The sequence below is a fragment of the Anser cygnoides genome, chromosome W (assembly GCF_040182565.1).
Source record: "Anser cygnoides isolate HZ-2024a breed goose chromosome W, Taihu_goose_T2T_genome, whole genome shotgun sequence".
Classification (NCBI taxonomy): domain Eukaryota; kingdom Metazoa; phylum Chordata; class Aves; order Anseriformes; family Anatidae; genus Anser; species Anser cygnoides.
In genome coordinates this window covers 1,398,366-1,422,961 of record NC_089911.1, presented here as the reverse complement: position 1 = coordinate 1,422,961, position 24,596 = coordinate 1,398,366, and the positions used below count along the sequence as shown (strand labels likewise).

The following is a 24,596-nucleotide window of genomic DNA, read 5'->3' as shown; positions in this document are numbered from 1 at the left end:
GGTTGGACTGGAGACCTCCTGAGGTCCCTTCCAACCTGAATTATTATTTAGGTTTTGATTTAACAAGCACAATTGACCATTTCAACTAAGACCCTTTCAAGAAATCTATAACTATTAGTGAAAATTGTTTTGGGCATTCCTACAGATATATTGGCAATTGCAACAATTGTTTCCTATCCACTGAAAACTTCTATCATGAATTTTCACCCTTCAATTTTGCCTAAATGCTTTTTCTTTCAAAGAGCAAAACCAGGTAGGAAACAGCAATTACTGAAATACTGCTGTTTCCTTAAGTAAGCACGAAGTACCCTGAACCATTGCCATTATGCTGTTTACCTCAGTTTTGAAGAACAAAATGCAATGTGCCGTGTTCAAAGACAGTATCAATAATCAATATATAAGAACGTGTTTAGCTAAAAGAAAGTAGGATTGTTCTTACTGCTGTGAAATCTTGGTGGAGAATGAATGTTGCTACAATAATGAAGAAGAAAAAACAAGACAAGGGAAATCACATATTATCTTTAAGTGATTTTTCACTGTATCTAAGAAGAAATAGTCCAAGTAAAGAGACTAAGGAGACTAAGGAGTAAAGAGACTAAGGAGCATCAGGGTGTGTGAGCAGGAGACTGACTGGTGGAGTAACTCCCTGGTGTGCCAGAGGGAAGGGCGCTGGGGGGATGCCCCCCAGAGTGAGGTGGAGCCCCTGCCCCGTTGCTATTGGGCAGAGGGAGGGGATCAAAAAGACGAGGAGGTTTAGAAGCAAGTCCCAGTTCAGGGTCGCAGGCAACCACCCTCCCTACCTACCTCGCTTCCCCAGGTGCCCCTCTGTAATAGGTTTGAGGCCCTGGATCTCGAAGGAGAGGTAGGTGAGGATGTGGTGGAAGGCCCGCCTATGAGGTCACATCAGAAGAGGCAGTCGACACCACGCCTCGAGACTGCCTCCGAAAAGAAAGAAGGGTAATTGTAGTAGAGAGGAACAGAGGGCCCAGGCGGAGGATTTCAGGTACAGTCTTACCAGTGATAAACAAAGGGGAAGGATCACTCCCCCCCCCTTTTTTTTTTTTTCCTGGAAGGACCAGTGGGTGGAAAGAAGAATGTATGGTGGCAGACACACAAATCTAAAAAAGAGACAAACTTCATTTTTCTGTCCAGCAGGACCCCCAGGTCCTTCTCTGCAAAGTTGCTTTATAGACAGTTAGCCTCCCAGCCTGTAGTGTTGCATGGGGTTATTTCATTGCAACTGCAAGACTTGGCATTTATCATTGTTAAACTTCATGAGGATCCCATCAGCTCATTTCTCCATCCTTTCCAGGTCCGTCTAACCTCCAGCATACTGAGCACTCTCCGCCAATAAGGTGTCATCTGCAAACTTCCTGAGAGTGCACTCTGATCCACCATCCAGGTCAATGATGAAGACCTTAAACAATACTGGTCCCAGTACTAATCCCTGAAGGACCCCATTAGTTACTGGAACCCAGCTGGACTTTGCAACACTGATCACAGAATTGTTTAGGTTGGAAGGGACCTCTTGAGATCATCTACTCCAACCCCTCTGCTCAAATCAGGGTCACCTAGAATAGGTTGCTCAGGGCCTCCATTAAGAAAGAAAAGATGGGTTATTGTCATAGGTGACAGCCTTCTGAGGGGAACAGACGGCCCAATGTGCCAACCAAACTCACCTCTTATAGAAGTTTGCTGCCTCTCTGGTGCCCGTGTTAAAAGTGTTACAAGAAAACTTCCTAGCCTGGTACAGCCCTCGGATTATTATCCATTATTGTTTTTTCATGTAGGCAGCAATGAAGTTGAGACAAGAAGTCCAAGGGCCATCAAAAGAGACTTCAGGGCCTGGGGATGATCGTTTAAGGGATCAGGAGCACAGGTAGTGTTTTCTTCTATCCTTCTAGTTGCAGGGAACGATACTAGAAGAAACATGCAGACCCACCTTATCAAAACCTGTCTCCAAGGCTGGTGTCACAGGCAGAATTTGTTTTTTTTTTTTGATCATGGGATGGTCTACACGACACCAGACCTGCTGGCATGTGATGGGATGCACCTTTCTCAAAAAGGGAAAAGGATTTTTACTCAAGAGTTAGCAGGGCTGATTGAAAGAGCTTTACACTAGAGTTGAAGGGTATAATGGATAAAAACAGGCTCGCTGGTGATAAGCTACGGGATGGCATGCCAGAATTTGAGGAACTGCATGCTAGCAAGATCCTTTAGTCTGCTCCACAAGGTGCTGGGTATGCTGAAGCACATTTGAAATGTCTCTACACTAATGCACACAGCATGAGGAACAAGCAAGAGGAGCTAGAAGCCTTGGCTCAGTCCCAGAGCTATGACATCATTGGCATAAGAGAAACCTGGTGGGAAGAGTCCTGTGACTGGTATGTTACGATGGATGGTTATAGGCTCTTCAGAAAGGATAGGCAGAACAGATGAGGCAGGGGGGTGGCACTGTATGTAATGCAGGGGCGGGACTATACAGAGCTTACAGTTGGCGATGATGAGGATGAGAGCCTCTAGGTAAGGATTAAAAACAAGCAAATAAAGTGGATGTTGCTGTGGGAGTATACTATAGACCACCTGGACAGGATGATGACACTGATGAATTATTCATTAAGGAACTGAGAACTACTTCTAGATCAGCTGCCCTTGTCCTTATGGGGGACTTCAATCTGCCAGATGTCAACTGGGAATATACTTGATACCAACAGGTCCAGGAGATTCCTAAAACACGTTGATGATAACTTCTTGGTACTGGTACTGAACGAGCCGACTAGGAAAGGAGCCCTCCTAGACTTGTTGCTTGTAAACAGGGAGGGTCTCGTGGGTGAAGTGGTGATTGGTGGCTGTCTTGGCCATAGTAAGCATGAAGAGGTCGAGTTGAAAATCTTTAGTCATAGGAGGAAAACTGCACCAAAACTTCAACCCTGGATATGGGGAGAGCAGACTTCACAGCGCTCGGGGAACTAGTTAGTAAGGTCCCCTGGGAAACTGCTTTTGAAGACATCGAGCTCCATCAGTACTGGTCAGTCTTTAAGCACTGCCTCCTAAAAGCACAGGAACAGGCAATTCCAAAATGTCGGAAGTCAAGCAGGTGGGGCAGAAGGTCATCTTGGCTGAGCAGGGATCTTCTTCTAGAACTTAGGTGGAAAAAGAAAGCGTATGGCCACCGGAAGTGAGGTCAGGCAACATGGGAGAACTACAGACATGCTGTTTGCCATTGTAGGGAGAAAATTTGTGTGGCCGAAGCTCAATTAGAGTTGAAGCTAGCCAGTGCTGTGGGGAGAATAATTTTTTTTTAAATACTGTTAACAGGAAAAGGAGGACCAGAGAAAACATCGTTCCGTTACTTGATGAGGATGGTCGCCTCACAAATAGGGACGTAGGCAAAGCAGAGACATTTAATGCCTTCTTCGTCTCTGTCTTCAATGCTGATGATGGGCCCTGGGACCCCAGTTACCCTGAGTTGGAGGACCGTGACTATGGGAACGATAAAATCCCAGCCAACCCTGAACCTGTGCGGGATTTACTGCTCCAGCTGGATGTATACAAGTCTCTGGGGCCCAATGGGATTCATCCCAGGGTACTCAAAGAGCTGTCTGATGTCATCGCAAAACCTCTCTCAATTATTTTTCAACAGTCTTGGGAATCTGGAGAGGCCCCAGTTGAATGGAAGCTGGCAAACGTTGTTCTGATTTTCAAGAAGGGCAAGAAAGAAGACCCTGGTAATTACAGGCCTGTCAGTCTCACTTCCGTACCTGGAAAATTATGGAGAAGATTATTCTGGGAGTTACTGAAAAAACAGGGCAACCCTGGCTATGCATACAAACTGGGGGATGAAAGGCTGGAGAACAGCCCCATAGAAAGAGATCTGGGGTTTCTGATTGATGGTGAGTTGAATATGAGTCAACAGTGTGCCCTGGCAGCCAAAAGGGCCAACCATATCCTGGGGTGCATCAAGCACAGCCTTGCTAGCCAGTTGAGAGAAGTGATTGTCCCATCCTACTCTGTGCTGGTGCGGCCTCACCTTGAGTACTGCATACAGTTTTGGGCGCCACAATATAAGAAGGACATAAAACCATTAGAGAGTGTCCAAAGGAGTTCTATGAAGATGGTGCAGAGTCTAGAGGGCAAGACGTATGAGGAGAGGCTGAGGTCACTTAGATTGTTCAGCCTGGAGAAGAGGAGACTGAGGGGAAAACTCATGGTGGTCTACAGCTTCTTCACAAGGGGGAGCGGAGGGGCAGGTGCTGATCTCTTCTCTCTGGTGACCAGGGATAGGACCTGAGGAAACGGCTTGAAGCTGTGTCAGGGCTGGTTGTATATTAGGAAAAGGTTCTTCACTGAGAGGGTAGTCGGGCATTGGAACAGGCTCCCCAGGGAAGTGGTCATGGCACTGAGCCTGCCAGAGTTCAAGAAGTGTTTGGATAATGCTCTCGGACATACTGTCTGATATTTGGGTGGTCCTTTGGGGACCCAGGGGTTGGACTCAATGATCCTTTTGGGTCCCTTCCAACTCGAGATATTCTATCATTCTATGATTATTCGCATCCTCCCTTCAGGTATTTATACACATTGATAAGATCCTCCCTGAGCCTTCTCTTCTCTAGGCTGAACAGTCCCAACTCTCTCAGACTCCCCTCATAGGATAGGTGCTCCAGTCCCTTAATCATCGTCATTAATCATCTTTGCTGGAGTCTTTCTGGTATGTCCATGCCTCTCTTGCACTGAGGAGCCCAGAACTGGATACAGGACTCCAGGTGTGGGCACACCAGCACTAAGTAGAGGGGAAGGATCACCTCCTGTGACTTGCTGGCAATACTTTGCCTAATGCAGCGCAGGATACCATTAGCCTTTTTAGTGTCAAGGGCACATTGCTGGTTCACATTCAACTTGGTGTCCAACAGGACTCCCTGGGCCTTTTCTTCCGAGCTGCCTTCCAGCTGGGTGACCCCCAGCGTGTACTGGTGCATGGGGTCATTCCTCCCCAGGTGCAGGACTTGGCACTTCTTGTCGAAGTGCATGAGTTCCTGTCAGCCCATTTCTCCAGCCTGTCCAGGTCCCTCTGGATGGCAGCATGATCCTCAGCCACTCTCATAGTGTTGTGTTGTCTGCAAAAATGCTGATGGTGCACTCTGTCCAATCGTCCAGATCATTAATGAAGAAGTTGAAACAGGATTGGACCCGGTGTGTACTCCTGGCCCTGGACTGGCCTCCAAATAGACTTCGTGTCACTCCGTGCTACTGTGACCTCCTCTTTGAGGATGGAGGACTGCTTAGGAAGCAGTATCCACCTGACCAAGTAGAGCAAAAGCATCTTTGCCAACAGGCTGGCCAACCTGGTAAGAACTTTATAATAGGAATGATGGGGGAGGGATGGCCATCAGTCAAGTGAGGAAGTCACAGAATGGGTAGGAAAGCAAAGAATGTTAGGTAAACAGGAGAGAACTCATAATCAACAAAATGAGGCTAAAAGGGGCCCACTTCCAGCATATGCACATAAGGAAATGTCAGGATAACAGCATTATGGAAAAGCTTTCATGCCCTTTTGGGGAAATAAGTACGAGTGGGTGCCTCTTTGAAGTGCCTATATAATAAAACTTGCAGCATGGGGTAAAACAGGAGGAATTAGAGGTCTGCGAGCAGTTGCAAGGCTATGATCTCAGAGATCAAAAATATTGTGCAGCACTGGAGTGTTGCAATGGATCGATTTAGGAAGCCTCTTTAGGAAGGACAAGCCAGGAAGACTCTTTGTGAGAGAGGAACTGGAAAGCATGGACCTTCTCCTCAGGACGGATGATGAGCAAGATGAGAGCTTAGGGGTTAGGGTTAGACAGCAGACGAATGTGGGTTATCTTGTGCGTGTCTGATACAGACTGCCTGATCAGAAAGAAGTCGATGAGTCCTTCTTCAGGTATCTGCAATAAGCCATGTGTTCGCAGCCTCTGGTTCTCAGGGGAGACTCGAACCACCCCAATATCCGCCAAAAGTCAAAGTACAGGGAATACTGTAAATAATGGGTTAAATATATACAGTTCGTTAAGGAAAATATCTTTTTTTTTTCTTTTTTTTTCTAGAAAAATACTATGTAAAACATATAATGTGATCTTTTTCACATTATCATATAACAGGATGACCTGTTTTAAAAATAAATATGGAAAGAAGCACCTCAGTGGCAACTTGATTTCAGAAAAAAAAAGTCTTGAGCAATGAAGAAAGAGGAACTATAGCTATAAATGAAGAGGAGTTCTAAATTCTAAAGAAATAGTATTCCCTCTTTTTAGCTAAACTATGTTGTTAGAGGACAGTAAAGTATAGAGTGATCATGAAATTCTGATGAATTCTGAAAACCTTTTGGTACTTTTTCCAATTATCCAGAAAAAAAAAAAAAGAGGCCTGCCTATGATGGGGGATTTCTACAAAGTAATGCTTGCAAATATTTTCCTGAGTTGCTTCTTAAAACATAGCTCTCTGACATATGGTCTGATTTTTGGGTGGTCCTATGCAGACCCAGGATTTGGACTCGGTGATCCTGGTGGGTCCTTTCCAACTCAGGATATTCTCTGATTCTGGGTTTCATCTTGATATTAGAAAGGAATTTTTAACAGTGAGAACAATTAATCACTGAAACAGTCTCCCCAGGGATGTGGTAAATTCTCCATCACTGAAGTTTGTCAAGATGCAACTGGACAGTGTGATAGATCATAGAATCATAGAATAGATCATAGAATCATAGAATCATAGAATGGTCTGGGTTGGAAGGGACCTTAAAGATCATCTAATTCCACCCCCCCGCCGTGGGCAGGGACACCTCCCGCTAGACCAGGTTGCTCAAAGCCCCATCCAACCTGGCCTTGAACACTTCCAGGGATGTGGCATCCACAACTTCTCAGGGCAACCTCTTCCAGTGCCTCACCACCCTCACAGTAAAGAATTTCATCGTAGAATCATACAATATCCCGAGTTGGAAGGGACTCACAAGGATCATCGAGTCCAACTCCTGGGTCCCCAAAGGACCACCCAAAAAATCAGACCATGGGTCTGAGAGCATTGTCCAAACGCTTCTTGAACTCTGGCAGGCTCGGTGCCATGACCACTTCACTGGGGAGCCTGTTCCAGTGCCCAACCACCCTCTTGGTGAAAAACCTTTTCCCCGCATCCAGCCTGAACCACCCCTGTCACAGCTTCAAGCCATTTCCTCAGGTCCTATCTCTGGTCACCAGTGAGAAGAGATCAGTGCCTGCCCTTCCGCTCCCCCTTGTGAGGAAGCTGTAGACCACCATGAGTTTTCCCCTCAGTCTCCTCTTCTCCAGGCTGAACAAACCAAGTGACTTCAGCCGCTCCTCATACATCTTCCCCTCCAGACCCTTGATCATTTTGTAGCCCTCCTTTGGACATTCTCTAACAGTTTTATATCTTTGCTATACTGTGGCGCCCAAAACTGCACACAGTACACAAGATGAGGCCACACCTGTGCAGAGCAGAGTGGGACAATCACTTCCCTTGACCAGCTAAGCCATTACTTCTTGTCCTATCTCTACAGTCCCTGATAAATATGATCTCATCTAGGATCCCTTTTCCCACAAAAAGGTTAGCACTGATGACCTTTGAGGTCCCTTCCAACCTGGACTGCTTTATAATTCTTTGCAATGCTGTTTAACTGCATCATACATTTCACTAATAATTTTTCCTGATAAACAGACCCAATTCCGAGACCATCTAAGGAACCGGAAGGTTCTCAAGTCCATGGGACCTGATGTGATGCATCCAGAGATCCTAAGGGAACTGGCGGATGTAGTTGCTAAGCCACTGTCGATCATATTTGAGAAGTTGTGGCAGTCCACTGACTAGGAGAGGGGAAACATAACCCCCACTTTTAAAAAGGGAGAAAAGGAAGACCTGTGGAACTACAGGCTGGTCAGTCTCACCTCTGTGCCTGGCAAGGTCATGGAACAGATCCTCCTGGAAACAATGCTAAGGCACATAGATTCATAGAATCATTAAGGTTGGAAAAGACCTCCAAGATCATCTGGTCCAACCATCCCCCTACCACCAATATCACCCACTAAACCATGTCCCTAAGCACCAAGTCCAGCCTTTCCTTAAACACCCCCACGGATGGTGACTCCACCACCTTCCTGGGCAACCCATTCCAATGCCTGACTACTCTTCCTCAGAAGAAATTTCTCCTCATTTCCAATATGAACCTCCCTTGGTGCAACCTGAGGCCATTCCCTCTTGTCCTATCACTAGTGTCCTGGTTCCAGTTAGGACAGAGTTAAGTAGCTCATAGTAGCTGGTAGGGTGCTATGTTTTGGATTAGGATGAGAAGAGCGCTGATAACATGCTGATGTTTTAATTGTTGCAGAGCAGTGTTTACACCAGGCCAAGGACTTTTCAGCTTCTCGCTCTGTCCTGCCAGCGAGCAGGCTGGGGGTGCAGCAGGAGCTGGGAGGGGACAGACCCAGGACAGCTGACCCAAACTGGCCAAAGGGGTATTCCATACCATCTGACGTCATGCTAAACAATATATAGGGGTGGCTGGCCGGGGTGGGGGGGCCGGCTGCTCTGGAATAGGCTGGGCATCGGTCAGCGGGTGGTGAGCAATTGCATTGTGCATCACTTGTTTTCTTACACATTGTTAATACTATTATCATTATCACTATTATTATTATTATTGTTATTATTATATTCCTGTCTTAATAAACTGTCTTTATCTCAACTCACCGGCTTCACTTTCCCGTTTCTCTCCCCCATCCCAGAGAGGGAGGGGGGAGGGTGAGCGAACGGCTGTGTGGTGTTTAGCTGCCAGCCGGGTTAAACCACAACAGTCCTTTTGGCGCCCAACGTGGGGCACGAAGGGTTGAGATATCGACAAATCTGACCAGAGTGTGTTAAACTAAAATTGGTATAAGTATTGGACCTGCTTAATAGTTGCTAGTCACGATGTTGATTGCCTTAATCTCCAGTCTGCTGTACCTGTATTCCAAATTGAGTTTTATGGTGCGTTACTTTCTGTATGTGCTCCCTGTTGCACTGTTTATCCTTTCCGGGCCCTGGTTTAAGATTGTTATGGTACTGTGCAGTGTAACAATGGCTTATGAAATGATGAAATATCTGGTCACGACTTTAACCTGGTATTTGTACTCAGCACTGACGTCGACTCTATACTTTGGAAACCATATCTCGGAAACTATTAGCAATTACACCTATTGCCTGTTTTCGTTAGGGAGCCAATCTGTGAAGGGGACAGGGGAAGACATGTTTCCCTACCTGTTCACTCTCCCTTTCTCCTTCACCACCACCCTCTTATCCCCCGAGCTAGTTACGGTGGTTCTCCGAGATGTTGAATATCCTTGGGATACTCAGACCAGCCTGCTCTTGTTGTTATGTCTCCTGAATGCGCTTCAGGTTTTGTTGAGGGTTAAACAACTACTTAGGAATCTCATCCGGAGATCTGTCTTGAGGCGGGATAGTTGGGAGTGGCAGGGAGTGTGGGAGGATATGGGCAGGTTTCTAGAGCAGTGGTCACCTCCAGTGTTTTGGACATTCACCCCTGAACAACTGCAAAATCCTAAAAAGCTGGCAGAATGCTTGAAAAAAAGGTGTCATGACTCTGGCAGTTCCAAAGTGACACAAATCACTGTAGCGTGCTGGGGTCTGGCTTGTGCCTATCGAGCTGCAATTGATGCTACTATCAACCTAGCGACAGCTCCTGCAGCCGCTCCAGCTCCTGCAGCCGCTCCAGCTCCAGCTCCTGCAGCCGCTCCAGTTCCAGTTCCTGCAGCCGCTCCAGCTCCTGCAGCCGCTCCAGCTCCTGCAGCCGCTCCCGCTCCTGCAGCCGTTCCAGCTCCAGCTCCTGCAGCCGCTCCAGTTCCAGCACCTGCAGCCGCTCCAGCTCCTGCAGCCGCTCCAGCTCCTGCAGCCGCTCCCGCTCCTGCAGCCGTTCCAGCTCCAGCTCCTGCAGCCGCTCCAGTTCCAGCTCCTGCAGCCGCTCCAGCTCCTGCAGCTGCTCCAGCTCCTGCAGCCGCTCCAGTTCCAGCCCCTGCAGCCGCTCCAGCTCCAGCTCCAGCTCCTGCAGCTGCTCCAGCCCCTGCAGCTGCTCCAGCTCCAGCTCCTGCAGCCGCTCCAGCTCCAGCTCCTGCAGCTACTCCAGTTCCAGCTCCTGCAGCCGCTCCAGCTCCTGCAGCCGCTCCAGCTCCAGGTCCCGCAGCCGCTCCAGCTCCTGCAGCCGCTCCAGCCCCTGCAGCCGCTCCAGCTCCAGCTCCCGCAGCCACTCCAGCCCCTGCAGCAGCTCCAGCTCCTGCAGCTGCTCCCACTCCTGTGTCTGGGTCAGAGAAACGAGCTGTAGCAGTGCAAGTTGACCCCGCAGAGGGTATTCCAACCCCTGTGGCAGACCCTGTGTCTGGGTTAGAGAAACGAGCTGTAGCAGTGCAAGTTGACCCCGCAGAGGGTATTCCAACCCTTTGGCAGACCCTGTGTCTGGGTCAGAGAAACGAGCTGTAGCAGTGCAAGTTGACCCCGCAGAGGGTATTCCAACCCCTGTGGCAGACCCTGTGTCTGGATTAGAGAAACGAGCTGTAGCAGTGCAAGTTGCCCCTGTAGACAAGGTGAAGAAATGGTATAGAGGCTCAGGTCGTTTACAACGCAGACAGTCTTCTGCTAAGTCTGGGCATAGTGAAGACAAGGCTGGGCCATCAAAGGTGCAGGAGGATGAAGATGAGGATGAGGATGTCGAAAAATCAACAGTAACTACCCGGACTCTACACCAGCCATCAAAGGTGCAAGAAACTGAAGATGAGGATGAGGGTGTCGAAAAATCAACAGTAACTACCCAGACTCTATACCAGCGTGAGCTACGAGATGTGCGAAAAGATTTTGGTCGCTGTATAGGTGAGTAGCTTGTCACCTGGCTGCTCCGGTGCTGGGACACTGGAGCCAATTATGTGGAATTAGAGGGCAAGGAAGCCAGGCGGCTGGGATCCCTTGCTAGGGACGCGTGCATTGACAAAGCAATTGGAGATGGAGCACGATCTCGCAGCCTCTGGAGGCGTCTCCTGTCAGCTGTGCAGGAAAGGTATCCCTTCAAGGAAGAACTTGTATGTCTACCAGGCAAATGGACCACCATGGAGAAGGGAATTCAGTACCTGAGGGAATTGGCCGTACGGGAAGTAATTTATAAGGACCTAGACGACGCACAAACATCCGCAGATCCAGATGCAGTCCAGTGTATACCACCTATGTGGCGGAAGTTTGTACGGAGTGCACCATCATCATATGCCAGCTCATTGGCAATAATAGCCTGGAAAGCGGAGGAGAATCCCCCAGTGAATGAAGTGGCTCAGGTGGACCTGGACTGGCAACATAAAGGTGAATTATTTATAGCCCGATGGGCCCATGACACCTCAGGCCATCAAGGTAGAGATGCAACCTACAGATGGGCTCGTGATCGAGGGGTGGACCTGACCATGGACACTATAGCACAGGTTATTCATGACTGTGAAACATGTGCTGCAATCAAGCAAGCCAAACGGTCAAAACCTCTTTGGTATGGAGGACGATGGCTGAAATATAAATATGGAGAGGCCTGGCAGATTGATTACATCACACTCCCTCAAACCCGCAACGGCAAGCGCCACGTACTTACAATGGTGGAAGCAACCACCGGATGGCTGGAAACATATCCGGTGCCCCATGCCACCGCCCGGAACACTATCCTGGGCCTTGAAAAGCAAGTCCTATGGCGACATGGCACCCCAGAGAGAATTGAGTCAGACAACGGGACTCATTTCCGAAACAACCTTATAGACACTTGGGCCAAAGAACATGGTATTGAGTGGGTGTATCACATCCCCTATCATGCACCAGCCTCTGGAAAAGTTGAACGATACAATGGACTGTTGAAGACTACACTGAAAGCAATGGCTGCTGGGACATTCAAAAATTGGGATACACATTTGGCAAAGGCCACCTGGTTAGTCAATACCAGGGGATCTGCCAACCGAGCTGGACCTGCCCAATCAAACCTGTTACGCACTGTAGAAGGGGATAAAGTTCCTGTAGTGCACGTAAGAAACATGCTGGGTAAAACAGTCTGGGCTACTCCTGCCTCAGGAAAAGGCAAACCCATTCGTGGAATTGCTTTTGCTCAGGGACCTGGATGCACTTGGTGGGTAATGCAAAAGAATGGGGAAGTCCGGTGTGGACCTCAAGGGGATTTGATACTGGGTGAGAATAGCCCATGAGTTGAATTGTAGTATGTTAATTATTATATAATACTGTATGTCATCACTACCATGATTGCTATATATCATAGATGAAAATGGTGATTAATTAGAATGTATTGGACAGAGTGTAACCTGAGCATGACATAAATGGTATGGAATAAGGGGTGGATATCTGTCCTGGTTCCAGTTAGGACAGAGTTAAGTAGCTCATAGTAGCTGGTAGGGTGCTATGTTTTGGATTAGGATTAGAAGAGCGCTGATAACATGCTGATGTTTTAATTGTTGCAGAGCAGTGTTTACACCAGGCCAAGGACTTTTCGGCTTCTCGCTCTGTCCTGCCAGAGAGCAGGCTGGGGGTGCAGCAGGAGCTGGGAGGGGACAGACCCAGGACAGCTGACCCAAACTGGCCAAAGGGGTATTCCATACCATCTGACGTCATGCTAAGCAATATATAGGGGTGGCTGGCCGGGGTGGGGGGGCCGGCTGCTCGGGAATAGGCTGGGCATCGGTCAGCGGGTGGTGAGCAATTGCATTGTGCATCACTTGTTTTCTTACACATTATTATTGTTAATACTATTATCATTATCACTATTATTATTATTATTGTTATTATTATATTCCTGTCTTAATAAACTGTCTTTATCTCAACTCACCGGCTTCACTTTCCCGTTTTTCTCCCCCATCCCAGAGAGGGAGGGGGGAGGGTGAGCGAACGGCTGTGTGGTGTTTAGCTGCCAGCCGGGTTAAACCACAACAACTAGTTATCTGCGAGAAGAGGCCGACCCCCAGCTCCCCACAACTTTCTTTCAGGTAGTTGTAGAGAGCGATAACGTCTCCCCTGAGCCTCCTCTTCTCCAGTATAAACAACCCTAGCTCCCTGTACTGGGTCGGGCTGGGATGTTAACTTTCCGTGCAGCAGCCCATACAGTGCTGTGCTCTGCACTCGTAGCTAGAACAGCAATGGTATCACACCAGTGTTGTGTCTGCTGCTGAGCAGTGCTGGCACAGCATCAGGACTCTCCCTAATTCCCCTAGGGGTGGGGAAAGATGTGAGAAAAGAAACATCACCAGGGCAGCTGACCTAAACCAACCAAAGGGATATTCCATACCATACGATGTCACACTCAGCAATAAAAGGTGGAAAAAGGAGGAAGAGGGGAGGGGTGGGCTCTCGTTGTGAAAACGTCTGTCCTCCTCCCGAACACCGGCTACGTGCGTTGAGACCCTGCTTCAAGGACATGGTCAAGCATCGCTCATTTGTGGGAAGTAGAGAGTAATTTCTTTCCTCTGCACTTCCACATAGCCTTTGCTTGTTTCACTTAGTTTTCCCTTTCCCCCTCCCTTTTCCCCTTTCCTTTTTCCCCTTTAGTTAAATTGTTAATTGTTTAGTTAAATTGTTTAGTTAATAATAATCTTTCCTTAATAATTATTTTTTTCCCTTTAATTAAATCATCCTTATCTCAACTCATGAGTTGTTCTTTCCTTTACTTCTTCCCCTCCTCATCTAAGGAGGGGGAGTGAGAGAGCGGTTGTGGTGTTCAGCTGCCCAGCACGGTAAAACCACCACGGTCCTTTTTGGCGCCCAACGTGGGGCTCGAAGGGTTGAGATAACAGTAGAATTGATTAAAACGCTTCAAGGAGGTGGTCAAGCATCGCTCATTTGTGGGAAGTAGAGAGTAATTTCTTTCCTCTGCACTTCCACATAGCCTTTGCTTGTTTCGCTTAGTTTTCCCTTTCCCCCTCCCTTTTCCCCTTTCCTTTTTCCCCTTTAGTTAAATTGTTAATTGTTAATTGTTTAGTTAAATTGTTTAGTTAAATTGTTTAATTAATAATACTCTTTCCTTAATAATTATTTTTTTCCCTTTAATTAAATCATCCTTGTCTCAACCCGTGAGTTGTTCTTTCCTTTACTTCTTCCCCTCCTCATCTAAGGAGGGGGAATGAGAGAGCGGTTGTTTTTGACGGATTGGACCATTCGGTGGGTAAGGAATTGGCTGGATGGTCAACGACTCAGTGTCCAGGTGGAGATCAGTTGGAGGGAAGGGATGCCATCCAGAGGGACCTGGACAGGCTTGAGAGGTGGGCCTGTGCGAACCTCATGAAGTTCAACAAGGCCAAGTGCAAGGTACTGCATCTGGGCCGGGGCAATCCCAAGCACAAATACAGGCTGGGCAGAGAATGGACTGAAAGCAGCCCTGAAGAGAAGGACCTGGGGGTGTTGGTGGATGAGAAGCTCAACATGAGCCGGCAGTGTGTGCTTGCAGCCCAGAAAGCCAATTGTATCCTGGGCTGCATCAAAAGAAGTGTGGCCAGCAGGTCGAGGGAGGTGATTCTCCCCCTCTACTCTGCTCTCGTAAGACCCCACCTGGAGTACCGTGTCCAGCTCTGGGGCCCCCAATATAAGAAGTACGTGGACCTGTTAAAATGAGTCCAGAGGAGGGCCACGAAGATGACCAAGGGGCTGGAGCACCTCTCCTATGAAGACAGGCTGAAGGAGTTGGGGTTGTTCAGCCTGGAGAAGAGAAGGCTCCGGGGAGACCTTATAGCGACATTCCTGTACCCAAGGGGAGGCCTACAGGAAAGCTGGGGAGGGACTCTTTGTCAGGGAGTGGAGCGATAGGACAAGGGGGAATGGCTCTAAACTAAAAAAGGGTAGATTTAGATTAGACATTAGGAAGAAGTTCTTTACTCTGAGGGTGGTGAGGCACTGGAAGAGGTTGCCCAGAGAGGTTGTGGATGCCCCATCCCTGGAAGAGTTCAAGGCCAGGTTGGATGGGGCTTTGTGCAACCTGGTCTAGTGGGAGTTTCCCTGCCCAGGGCGGGGTGTGTGTGGGGGAGGGGGGGCTGGAATTAGATGATCTTTAAGGTCCCTTCCGACCCAAATCATTTTGTGATTCTATGATTCATAATTTTTCATAACTGCATTACTATTACTTCTACTTATATTCTAATATACCTCTTGGAGTACATTTGCTTTTTCTTTTTTTTTCTTAAGCACCTCCCCTCAAAACCCCCAACAACAACAACAACAACAAAAAAACTGATTCAGCAAAATATTTAAGCATTGGGCTCTTAAAATACATTTAACTGCTTGTCTTTGAGTACTTGCTCAAAGTTCATCCCTACTAAATTAAGAATTGGCTGATATGATTTTGCTGAATTAGGACTTTTATACACATCTCTCTCTATAACTTGAATCTTTATTACAGAATCACATAATCACAGAAGGGTTGAGGTTTGAAGGGACCTCTGGAGATCATCTCGTTCAACCCCCCTGTTCAAGCAGGGCCACCTAGGGCAGCTTGCCCAGGACCATGTCTAGGCGGCTTTTGAAGATCTTCAAGGAGGGAGACTCCACAACTTCTCTGGGCAACCTGTTCCGGTCATCCTCACAGTAAAGAAGTGTTTCCTAATGTTCAGACAGAACCTCCTTTGTTTCAGTTTGTGCTTATTGCTTCTTGATATTTCACTGGACAAAAGAGCCTGGTTCTGTCTTTATACCCTGAGATATTTTTTACGTATGAGACTTCTCCCGAGCCTTCTTTTCTCTGTGCTACACAGTCCCAACTCCCTCAGCCAACTAGACTTCATGCCACTGACCACCACCCTCTGGGCCTGGCAGTTCAGCCAGTTTTCAGTCCACCTCACTGTCTGCTCATCCAGCCCATACTTTTAACAGCTTCTCTATGAGGATCTACTGGAAGACAGAAGTCATTCTTTATAGAAAGCAATTATGTAATTTCTTTACTGTTTTTAGTGAAATGAGATACATATTTAATTTTGATGCTTGGATATAGTTAAGCCTTCTAGGAGGCTTAGTCTAGTTAACTTTCTAAGCTTTGCTTAAAAATTTTAAAAGCTAGATAGAGTTTATATGACTTTTACTTTGCTATTTTTAACCAGTTAGTGGCACAAAGCATATGTTATGTTATTTTGATTCTAATCATGTTATGATATTTCGATTCTAATCACTAAATTCAGTGACCTGCAAGGGTGAGGTCTTCTACATTTTAATTTCTACTGCAAACATAAATAATCTAGAAGGTTTTAGTGTTGATACACAAGCAAGAGTCTGCAGTTATTACTTTTTTCTGCAAACTTACATATAAGCAATAAACGTAGATGTTTTATTTACTGTGCATCTTTTCTGTAGTTATTTCAGTCTTCATCATGTGGTAACACTAGCCTTTATTTCCTTGCTTGATAATACCTTCTACAAAGTAATGCTTGCAAATATTTTCCTGAGTTGCTTCTTACAACATTGCTAGCGGAGGCAGCCAACAGATGCAGCACTTTGCTCAGCAGGTTACACAGAAGGGGGCCAGAAACTTTGCAGAGAATTGCATCCATGTCCTAAGCAATGCTGTTAATGCATTGCAGGGCACCACCTCCAGCTGTTGGAGCAACTATCCCTACAATATCAGAGGCCTCAATCCAGACCAAACTCCCAAGGGAGGATGCAGCTCTCAGGGTACAAGGAGTGCCTGGGGTCTCTCACTGAGGCTGGGGCAGAGGGAGACAGTCTCCTTCCCTGCAGAAGGTGTGCAGCAGTACAGGATCTGTGCTGCCGAGGAGGTGCGGGAGGAGGTCAGCAGATTGTGTAGTGCCAGAGGTGATAAGAAAGAGATTGAACGGTTCATCTCCAAGACCCCGCAGCCTGAACCCCCAGCTGTATTGAAGGAGGATTGGGTGGTCTGTGCTTATTGAGTTAGAATCATAGAATCATTAAGGGGACTAACTACTATTAACTACTCTTTCTGAGAAGAAATTTCTCCTAATTTCCAACCTAAAGGGTTGGAAATGGCGAAGACTGGAAGCTTGTGACTTCTGACAACAGGAAGAAGGCTCCCGCTCCACCTGCATATCTCCAACTAAAGAACAGGTTTGGCACCTTCAGAGCAGATGAGGGTCTGGGAACTCTGTCCAGTGAAGCATCCAAGCTAACTAAGCCTGAGCCATGCAGCAGTACCAGAAGGAAGTGGCAAGTGATAACAACGGGAAACTCTGTGCTGTAGGGGATGGGGGACCACATGTGCTGACCTGACCTGCTGTGTTGAGAGGTTTACTATTTTCTGGGGGCTTGGATCTGGGATGTTGTAGAGATATTGCAGAGGTTTGTCCGCCCCTCGGACTATTACCCCTTATGAATCGTCACCGACAATACTGCCAGGGGAGACCTGGAGTCATAGCCAGTGTGACTACATGCACCTGGAGGCAATGGAACAAGGTCATGGGGGGCTCAGGCAATATCCTCCTTGATCCTTCCAGTGAGAAGGAAGGGTTTGAGGAGGAATGGGAGGATCCTGTGGGTCAACAGTTGGTTGCCCAGCTGGTGATGACAATAGGGATTTGTTTTTTATGACCGTGGGGATGTCTCTTTAAGAATCAAAGACTGCTAAAGAGATGGGATCCACCTGACCAAGTGGGGCAAAAGCATCTTTACCAGCAGGCTGGCCAACCTGGTGAGGAGAGCTTTAAACTAGAAATGACAAGGAAGGCCCACAATCAAATGAGGAAGTGGTGGAATGGGTTGACAAGGAACGGGTGCAGGGTGTTATGGAAAAGAGAGAGCTTGTAATCAGAAAAACAGGGCTGAAGGGGAGACACTCTGCTGGATGCAATTCTTACAAACAAGGAAGAACTGTGGTTGGAGCATCCTGGAAGGTTGTGAGCAGCCTGGGCTGCATTGACCGTGAGATGGTGGAGCTGAGAATCCTGAGAGGAGGGAGCAATGCAAATGGAGGATCACAACTCTAAATTTCAGGAGAGCAGACTTTGGCCTGTGCAGGGACCTGTTTGGAAGAATCCCACGGGGGAGAGTCCTGGAGAGCAGAGGAGGGTCCAGGGATATTCAAGAATCACCTCCTCCATGCTCAAGAATGGGCCATCCCAGTGAGCAGGAAATCGAGCAAAGGTGGCAGGAAGCCTGTGTGGATGAACAAGGAGCTCCTGACTAAACTCAAACATAAAAAGGAAGCATATGGGAGCCGGAAAAAGGGGCAAGCGACCCAGGAGGAATACAGAGACACTGTCTGAGAGTACAGAGATGGGGTTAGGAAAACCAAAGCCCACCTGGAGTTGAAACTGGCGAGGGATATGAAGGGCAACATTAAGAGCTTCTACGGGTACATCAGCAGCAAAATGAAGACCAGGGAAAATGTGGGCCTGCTGCTGAATGGAGCAGGGATCCTGAAGACCAAGGACATGGGAAAGGATGAGGTACTGAATGCCTTCTTCACCTCAGTCTTTACTGGTAAGGACTGCTTTCAGGAACCCCAGGACCCTGAGGCCAGAGGGAAAGTCTGGTCTGGGAAAGTTTTTTTATATGTAATGCTAAGGTCTACTGAAGTCAGTGGAAAGACTGTCTGACATTAGTGGACTCAGACTCAGGACCATAGTGCATTCTCATCTGTCAGGTAGACTAGTGCCAGTGTGTAAAGGAACCCATTTTTATCTTAAAATTAATAAAAACTTAGACTTTGCAGTGACAAAAGCATCTTTCATAGGGAAATATATTCCAAAAACTTCTGGAGAGTTCCCTAAATGCAGTGAAATATCCAGTCTCCTTTTCTTTAAATACAGTGCTTACATCAACTCCAGTACACCTTCCTACTCAACAGAATTAAGGAAAGATGACACATGCTACATTTATATCCTTCGAAATCATTCCCAAAAGTTTCACGTGATGCACAAAACCACCACCACATAAAACAAACCAAACCAAAATTCTTATGAGGTGTTATCTGTGTTTAACTTACTAGGAATAGGTCTAAGGACATCAGGAATGAGAATCTCCACCAAAGCCTGGTACATCACATGGTCACAATTACAAATCCATTTCAGAATAGACTCATTTTTGCACAGAGCAATCAGTTTTCCTTTTGGAAGTCGACTTTCTATTTCAGTCAGGTTGCTGGCGTGAATAAAAGTAACAAATTAATAAGTGAAAATGCATTTACATACAGATAAGTACAATGGACTTTGCTTATTTAATAAAAACTTTATAAAAGTCTCAGTTACATCCAATTGAACCTCTTTACCTTGTTCATATGAAACTGGGGAAAAATGGCCTCCAAAGTTCAGCTCCAGCCCATAAATTATGCAGAGGTAGCATAAAAATGGTCCTTGGAATTTAAAAGAACGGGACAGTATACTGTGTAAAGATACTTTGATTATAGTCATCCAAACAAAGGAAAAAATGGAAGATGTATACAGTCATTTCAAGGCTTTGATTTGACACCTGCTGTTATATTATGATGATAGAGTAAAGAGAGACATTTACTGGCCTTGGTTAGTAAATCATGAGATCTGGAAACATGAATAAAACAACTAGTTTTGGAAGAGTCAGGAAGCTAAGTGAGGTTTGTCTTGCTGACATCATTTAGAATAGAATAGAATAGTTTAGTTTCTTCTGATCAGGGGTATTTTTACTGTCAACGATGGCCTCATGTCTTTGTTCTTTTCCTTATCTTACTAACATCTACTTTTTCCTGTCCATTATTTTTTTTTGGGGGGGGGGGGGGGGGCGGCGGCGGTGGCGGCGGCGGTGGCGGTGGTTTCAGTGTTCCAACCCCCCCCAGCCAACACTTGCTGAAATGTATCCTCTAACATCATCCACGTTTCCATCATCATGTTCTCCTAAAGTACCCTCTATTAAACAGGGCTGTTTATTAAATTATAAATAATAGTAAACAATATAATAATAAATTATTATTTATTTAAGAGAGACATATACTGACCTTGCTTCAATAATACCAGTGCCATCAGCTGGAGCAGAAGGAGAATAGCGCCAGAAAGTTTGCCACAATTTTTCTATCAGGCTAAACTGAAGATTCACAACAACATCCACTATTGCCTAAAACAATATAAAACAAGTGCAGATAGTCTTCTGCCATTTTTCTCCTCCAGCTCCTTCCAGTGGTATAGCTCTCCCCTCCCCTTAGTCATTTTTCAGAAAAAGTGATAAAAAATTAGATTTATAAATAAACAATGTATTTTAATAGCTTTTTAGCGATGAATTTTACTAGTGTGCACAGACTCAGATCAGTCCAAGTGAAAATAGAAAGAATTCTCCAGAAAAGAGCTTAAGGAAACATATCAGGTGACTTCACCTAAACAGAACTTTTAACACTATTAAAAACACGTAGGAAAATTGCTATTTCATTAATTTTTTTACTTCATTAAATTTTTTCAGGCACCTTCAACAATAATTTTAAGACATTATTTAATATGAAATGTTAACAACCTTAAACAACTTGTTTCTTTAAAACTTGAAGAAAATAGCGAGCTTGTTTTTAACATAAATGCTAGAAACAATAATTTAATCTGATTTCAACCCCTATAAACAAAAGCAAAGCTCTGCATATATCTAAAGTGTAATTTATCTAAAAATCTCCAAATATATGCATTATTATATTCCAGTCTCAGTATTCTATTACACATTTTTTTCTTTCCTGGTAAAGAGAAATTTCAGAGAAATCGTTTTTCCAATTTCATTTTTAATGAAATAAGCAAACTATTTGGTTAGCACATCAGATATCAATAGCCTGCCTGTAGTATGTTTTGTGTCAGTCATCCAGTTGTACTGATTCTCACTAGAAGACATGAATTTTCAATGAAGAATGATTTATGTGAATGCCTTTTTTCCCTTACCTCACAGTGCTCTCGATAAAGACTTTGCAATGATTTTATGTCTTCAAGAGCAGTACCATCTGGTAGAGAAGATATTTCAACTTCTCCAAACTCTGGAAGTATTCGAGATGTATCTGTTTCCATGACAACATAACAGAAGAAAACCATTGTGAATGGTGCCAACTACAGCTCAATTAGAAAAGATTTAAGAATGATGTAAATATATAAAGTCTAGAAGGACATAATGCCCAAAGAGGAATGTCTTTCATATTTAATATATTTTAATGTTGCAAAAAAAAATTGTTAACAAACCAGCTAGCTATTTTTTTTTAAACAAAAGGAGATATTAAGTTATTCTTGGCAGGTAGCAGATTAAAATGATTTCACACATATATTGTATCTGTATATAAAAAAAAAGCTAAGATATCAAAGAATATGACAGGATAAAGCAGAATATAAGAGGTTAATACTATTAAATGTTTTTTTGTTTTTATCAGTTGAATAGTTTTTGTATTGTCATGAATGTAAGGGTTTCCTAGACTCAGCAGCATATATTTATTTGAAATTTACAAGACTTTCAACTATAGCCAACATGTACGTTTACTATTGCTCACAAATGTTTCTAAGAGATACACTAGTATGGGGCCAAGTGGGGGAATATATTGTCAACCAGGGAGAACGTGGAAGGAAAAATTCAAAAACGTGAACTATAGCCTAAGGTTCCCAATGATTTCAGTAACAGCAAGGCTAGGCCAAAGAATGTGGATCTTCAAAATATCAATGTATGAACTCAAAACTAAGTGTACAATTATTGCAATAAGATATTTAATAGGCTTTTTTACTTTAGCAAATTACTAAATTACCATTTGTTTCCACAGATGGGAAATCAATAAGATCAGTTACATCAACAAATGCAATATATATATAATATAATCCCATTTTATGTGCAGGTGGCAGAACACTGGAACAGGTTACACAGAGAGGTTGTGGAGTCTCTCTCCTTGAGGATATTCAAAAGCCTCCTAGACATGGGAAGGCTGGACACCCCACCCCCCCCACCCCCCCCCACCCCCCCCCCGCCCCACCATGGGCAGGGACACCTCCCACACTAGGCTAGGTTGCTCAAAGCCCCATCCAACCTGGCCTTGAACACTTCCAGGGATGTGGCATCCACAACTTCTCTGGGCAGCCTGTTCCAGTGCCTCACCACCCTCATAGTAAAGAATTTCATCCTTATATCTAATCTAAATCTACCCTTTTTTAGTTTAAAACCTGTTGTGGTTTAACCTGGCAGGCAGCTAAGCACCAAACAGCCATACACTCACTCCCCCCCCCCCCCCCCCCCCCCCCCCCCACTGGGATAGGGGAGAGAATTGAAAATAAAAATCACAAAACTTGTGGGTTGAGATAAAGACAGTTACATAGAACAGAAAAGGAAGAGAAAATAATCCTGAGACTACTACTACTACTATACATAAATGTATATACAACAGGTGATGCAAAATGTAATTGCTCACCACCTGCCGACCAATGCCCAGTAACTCCCCGAGCAGAGATCTCCCCCCCACCCAACCTTCCCAGTTTTTATCGTTCAGTATGACACCATATGGTATGGAATATCCCTTTTGGCCAGTTTGGGTCAGCTGTCCTGGCTCTGTCCCCACCCAGCTTCTTGTGCACCCCCAGCCTTCTCGCTGGCATAAGAAGCTGAAAAGCCCTTGCCTCTGTGTAAGCACTGCTCTTCAACAACTAAAACATCGGTGTGTTATCAACATTATTTTTCTCCTAAATCCAAAACATGGCACATACCAGTGGCTATGAAGAAAATGAATTCTATCCCAACCGAAACCAGGACAAGATCCACCCCTTATTCCATACCCTTTACATCATGCTCGGGTCCCACTTTCCAATGCATCCCAATTAATCACCACTTTTCTGTCTTTTGATATATGCACACACAGATATCATTCCCTTAGTATATGGGCCGTCACTCTAAAATGTCTATGGAGTTCGTTTAGTCCATGACTCCGGGTTCCATCTGTCATAACAATCCTTCAGGGCAAGAGAGATGGGGTGTGGTGTTGAATTGTTGCATGCTGAGGCCAGCTCTGGCTCCATCACCGCTGCGCTTGTCTGGTTCTATCACTGCTGCACTTCGCTCAGTTCCATCAAAATACATTCTTCATTAATCTGGGTGACTCTTACTGTAATACTGCTGATGGGACATATAGCAACCATAGTAGTGATTACATGCAGTATTATACAGCAATTAACATAATACAATTCAAATCGTGGGCTATTCTTTCTCAACATCAAATCCCCTTGAGGTACACACCGGACCTCCCCATCCTTCTGCATTACCCACCAAGTGCACCCAGGTCCATGAGCAAAAGCAATCCCACAGACAGGTTTGCCTTTGCTCGAGGCAGGAATAACCCAGACTGTCTTCCACAGCATGTTCTTTATGTGCACTACAGGGATTTTATCCCCTTCTACAGTACGTATGAGATTTGATTGGGCAGGTCCGGCTCAGTTGGCAGATCCTCTAGTGTTGACTAACCAGGTGGCCTTTGCTAAATGCGCATCCCAATGTTTGAATGTCTCAGCCCATTGCATCTTTTGATTTTCCCGGAGGCTGGTGCATGATAGGGGATGTGACATACCTATTCAGTGTCATGCTCTTTGGCCCAGGTATCTATAAGGTTGTTTCGGAAATAAGTCCCATTGTCTGACTCAATTCTTTCTGGGGTGCCATGATGCCATAGGACTTGCTTCTCAAGGCCCAGGATAGTGTTCTGGGTGGTGGCATGGGGCGCGGGATATGTTTCCAGCCATCCGGTGGTTGCTTCCACCACTGTAAGCACATGGTGCTTGCCTTGGCAGGTTTGTGGGAGTATGATATAATCAGTCTGCCAGGCCTCCCCGTATTTATATTTCAGCCATCATCTTCCATACCAGGGAGGCTTTAAACGCTTGGCTTGTCTGTTTGCAGCACATGTTTCGCATTCATAGATAACCTGTGCAATGGTGCCCATGGCCAGGTCCACCCATCGATCATGAGCCCATCTGTATGTTGCATCTCTGCCTTGATGGCCTGAGGTGTCATGGGCTCACCAAGCCATAAATAATTCACCCTTATGTTGCCAGTCCAGATCCACCTCAGCCATTTCAATCTTAGCAGCCTGATCCACCTGCTGGTTGTTTTGATGTTCTCCAGTGGCCTGACTCTCAGGTACATGAGCATCTACATAGAATACTTTTACAACTAGGTTTTCTACCCGGGCGGCAATTTCTTGCCACAGTGCAGCAGCCCGGATGGGCTTGCCCCTGCGCTGCCAGTTGCTCTGCTTCCATTGCTGTAACCACCCCCACAGGGCATTTGCTACCATCCATGAATCACTATAGAGATAGAGCACTGGCCACTTTTCCCATTCAGCAACTTCTAAAGCCAGCAGGATGGCCTTCACTTCTGCAAATTGGCTCGATTCACCTTCTCCTTCAGCAGTTTCCGCAACTTGTCATGTAGGACTCCATACAGCAGCCTTCCACTTCCAATGCTTTCCCACAATACGGCAGGACCCATCAGTGAAGAGGGCACATTGCTTCTCATTTTCTGGTATCTTGTTATACAGCGGGGCCTCTTCAGCACGTGTCACCTCCTCCTCTGGTGATATTCCAAAATCTTTGCCTTCTGGCCAGTCCGTGATCACTTCCAAAATTCCTGGGCGACTGGAG

The 24,596-nt window shown here is 45.8% G+C and overlaps 1 protein-coding gene across 4 annotated transcripts in view; it reads right to left on the bottom strand.

The window, feature by feature from the left end:
* LOC125181335 (transcription factor RFX3-like) overlaps positions 1-24,596 on the bottom strand; it is a 232,222-nt gene that overhangs the window by 23,122 nt on the left and 184,504 nt on the right. For all 4 annotated transcript variants that reach the window (XM_066987566.1, XM_066987565.1, XM_066987567.1 and 1 more), the window contains 3 exons: positions 20,883-20,995; positions 19,970-20,085; positions 18,989-19,143 (listed from right to left, as the gene is read on the bottom strand). In XM_066987566.1, the coding sequence (XP_066843667.1) occupies positions 18,989-19,143; positions 19,970-20,085; positions 20,883-20,995 (384 nt within the window). The remainder of the gene's footprint in view (positions 1-18,988; positions 19,144-19,969; positions 20,086-20,882; positions 20,996-24,596) is intronic.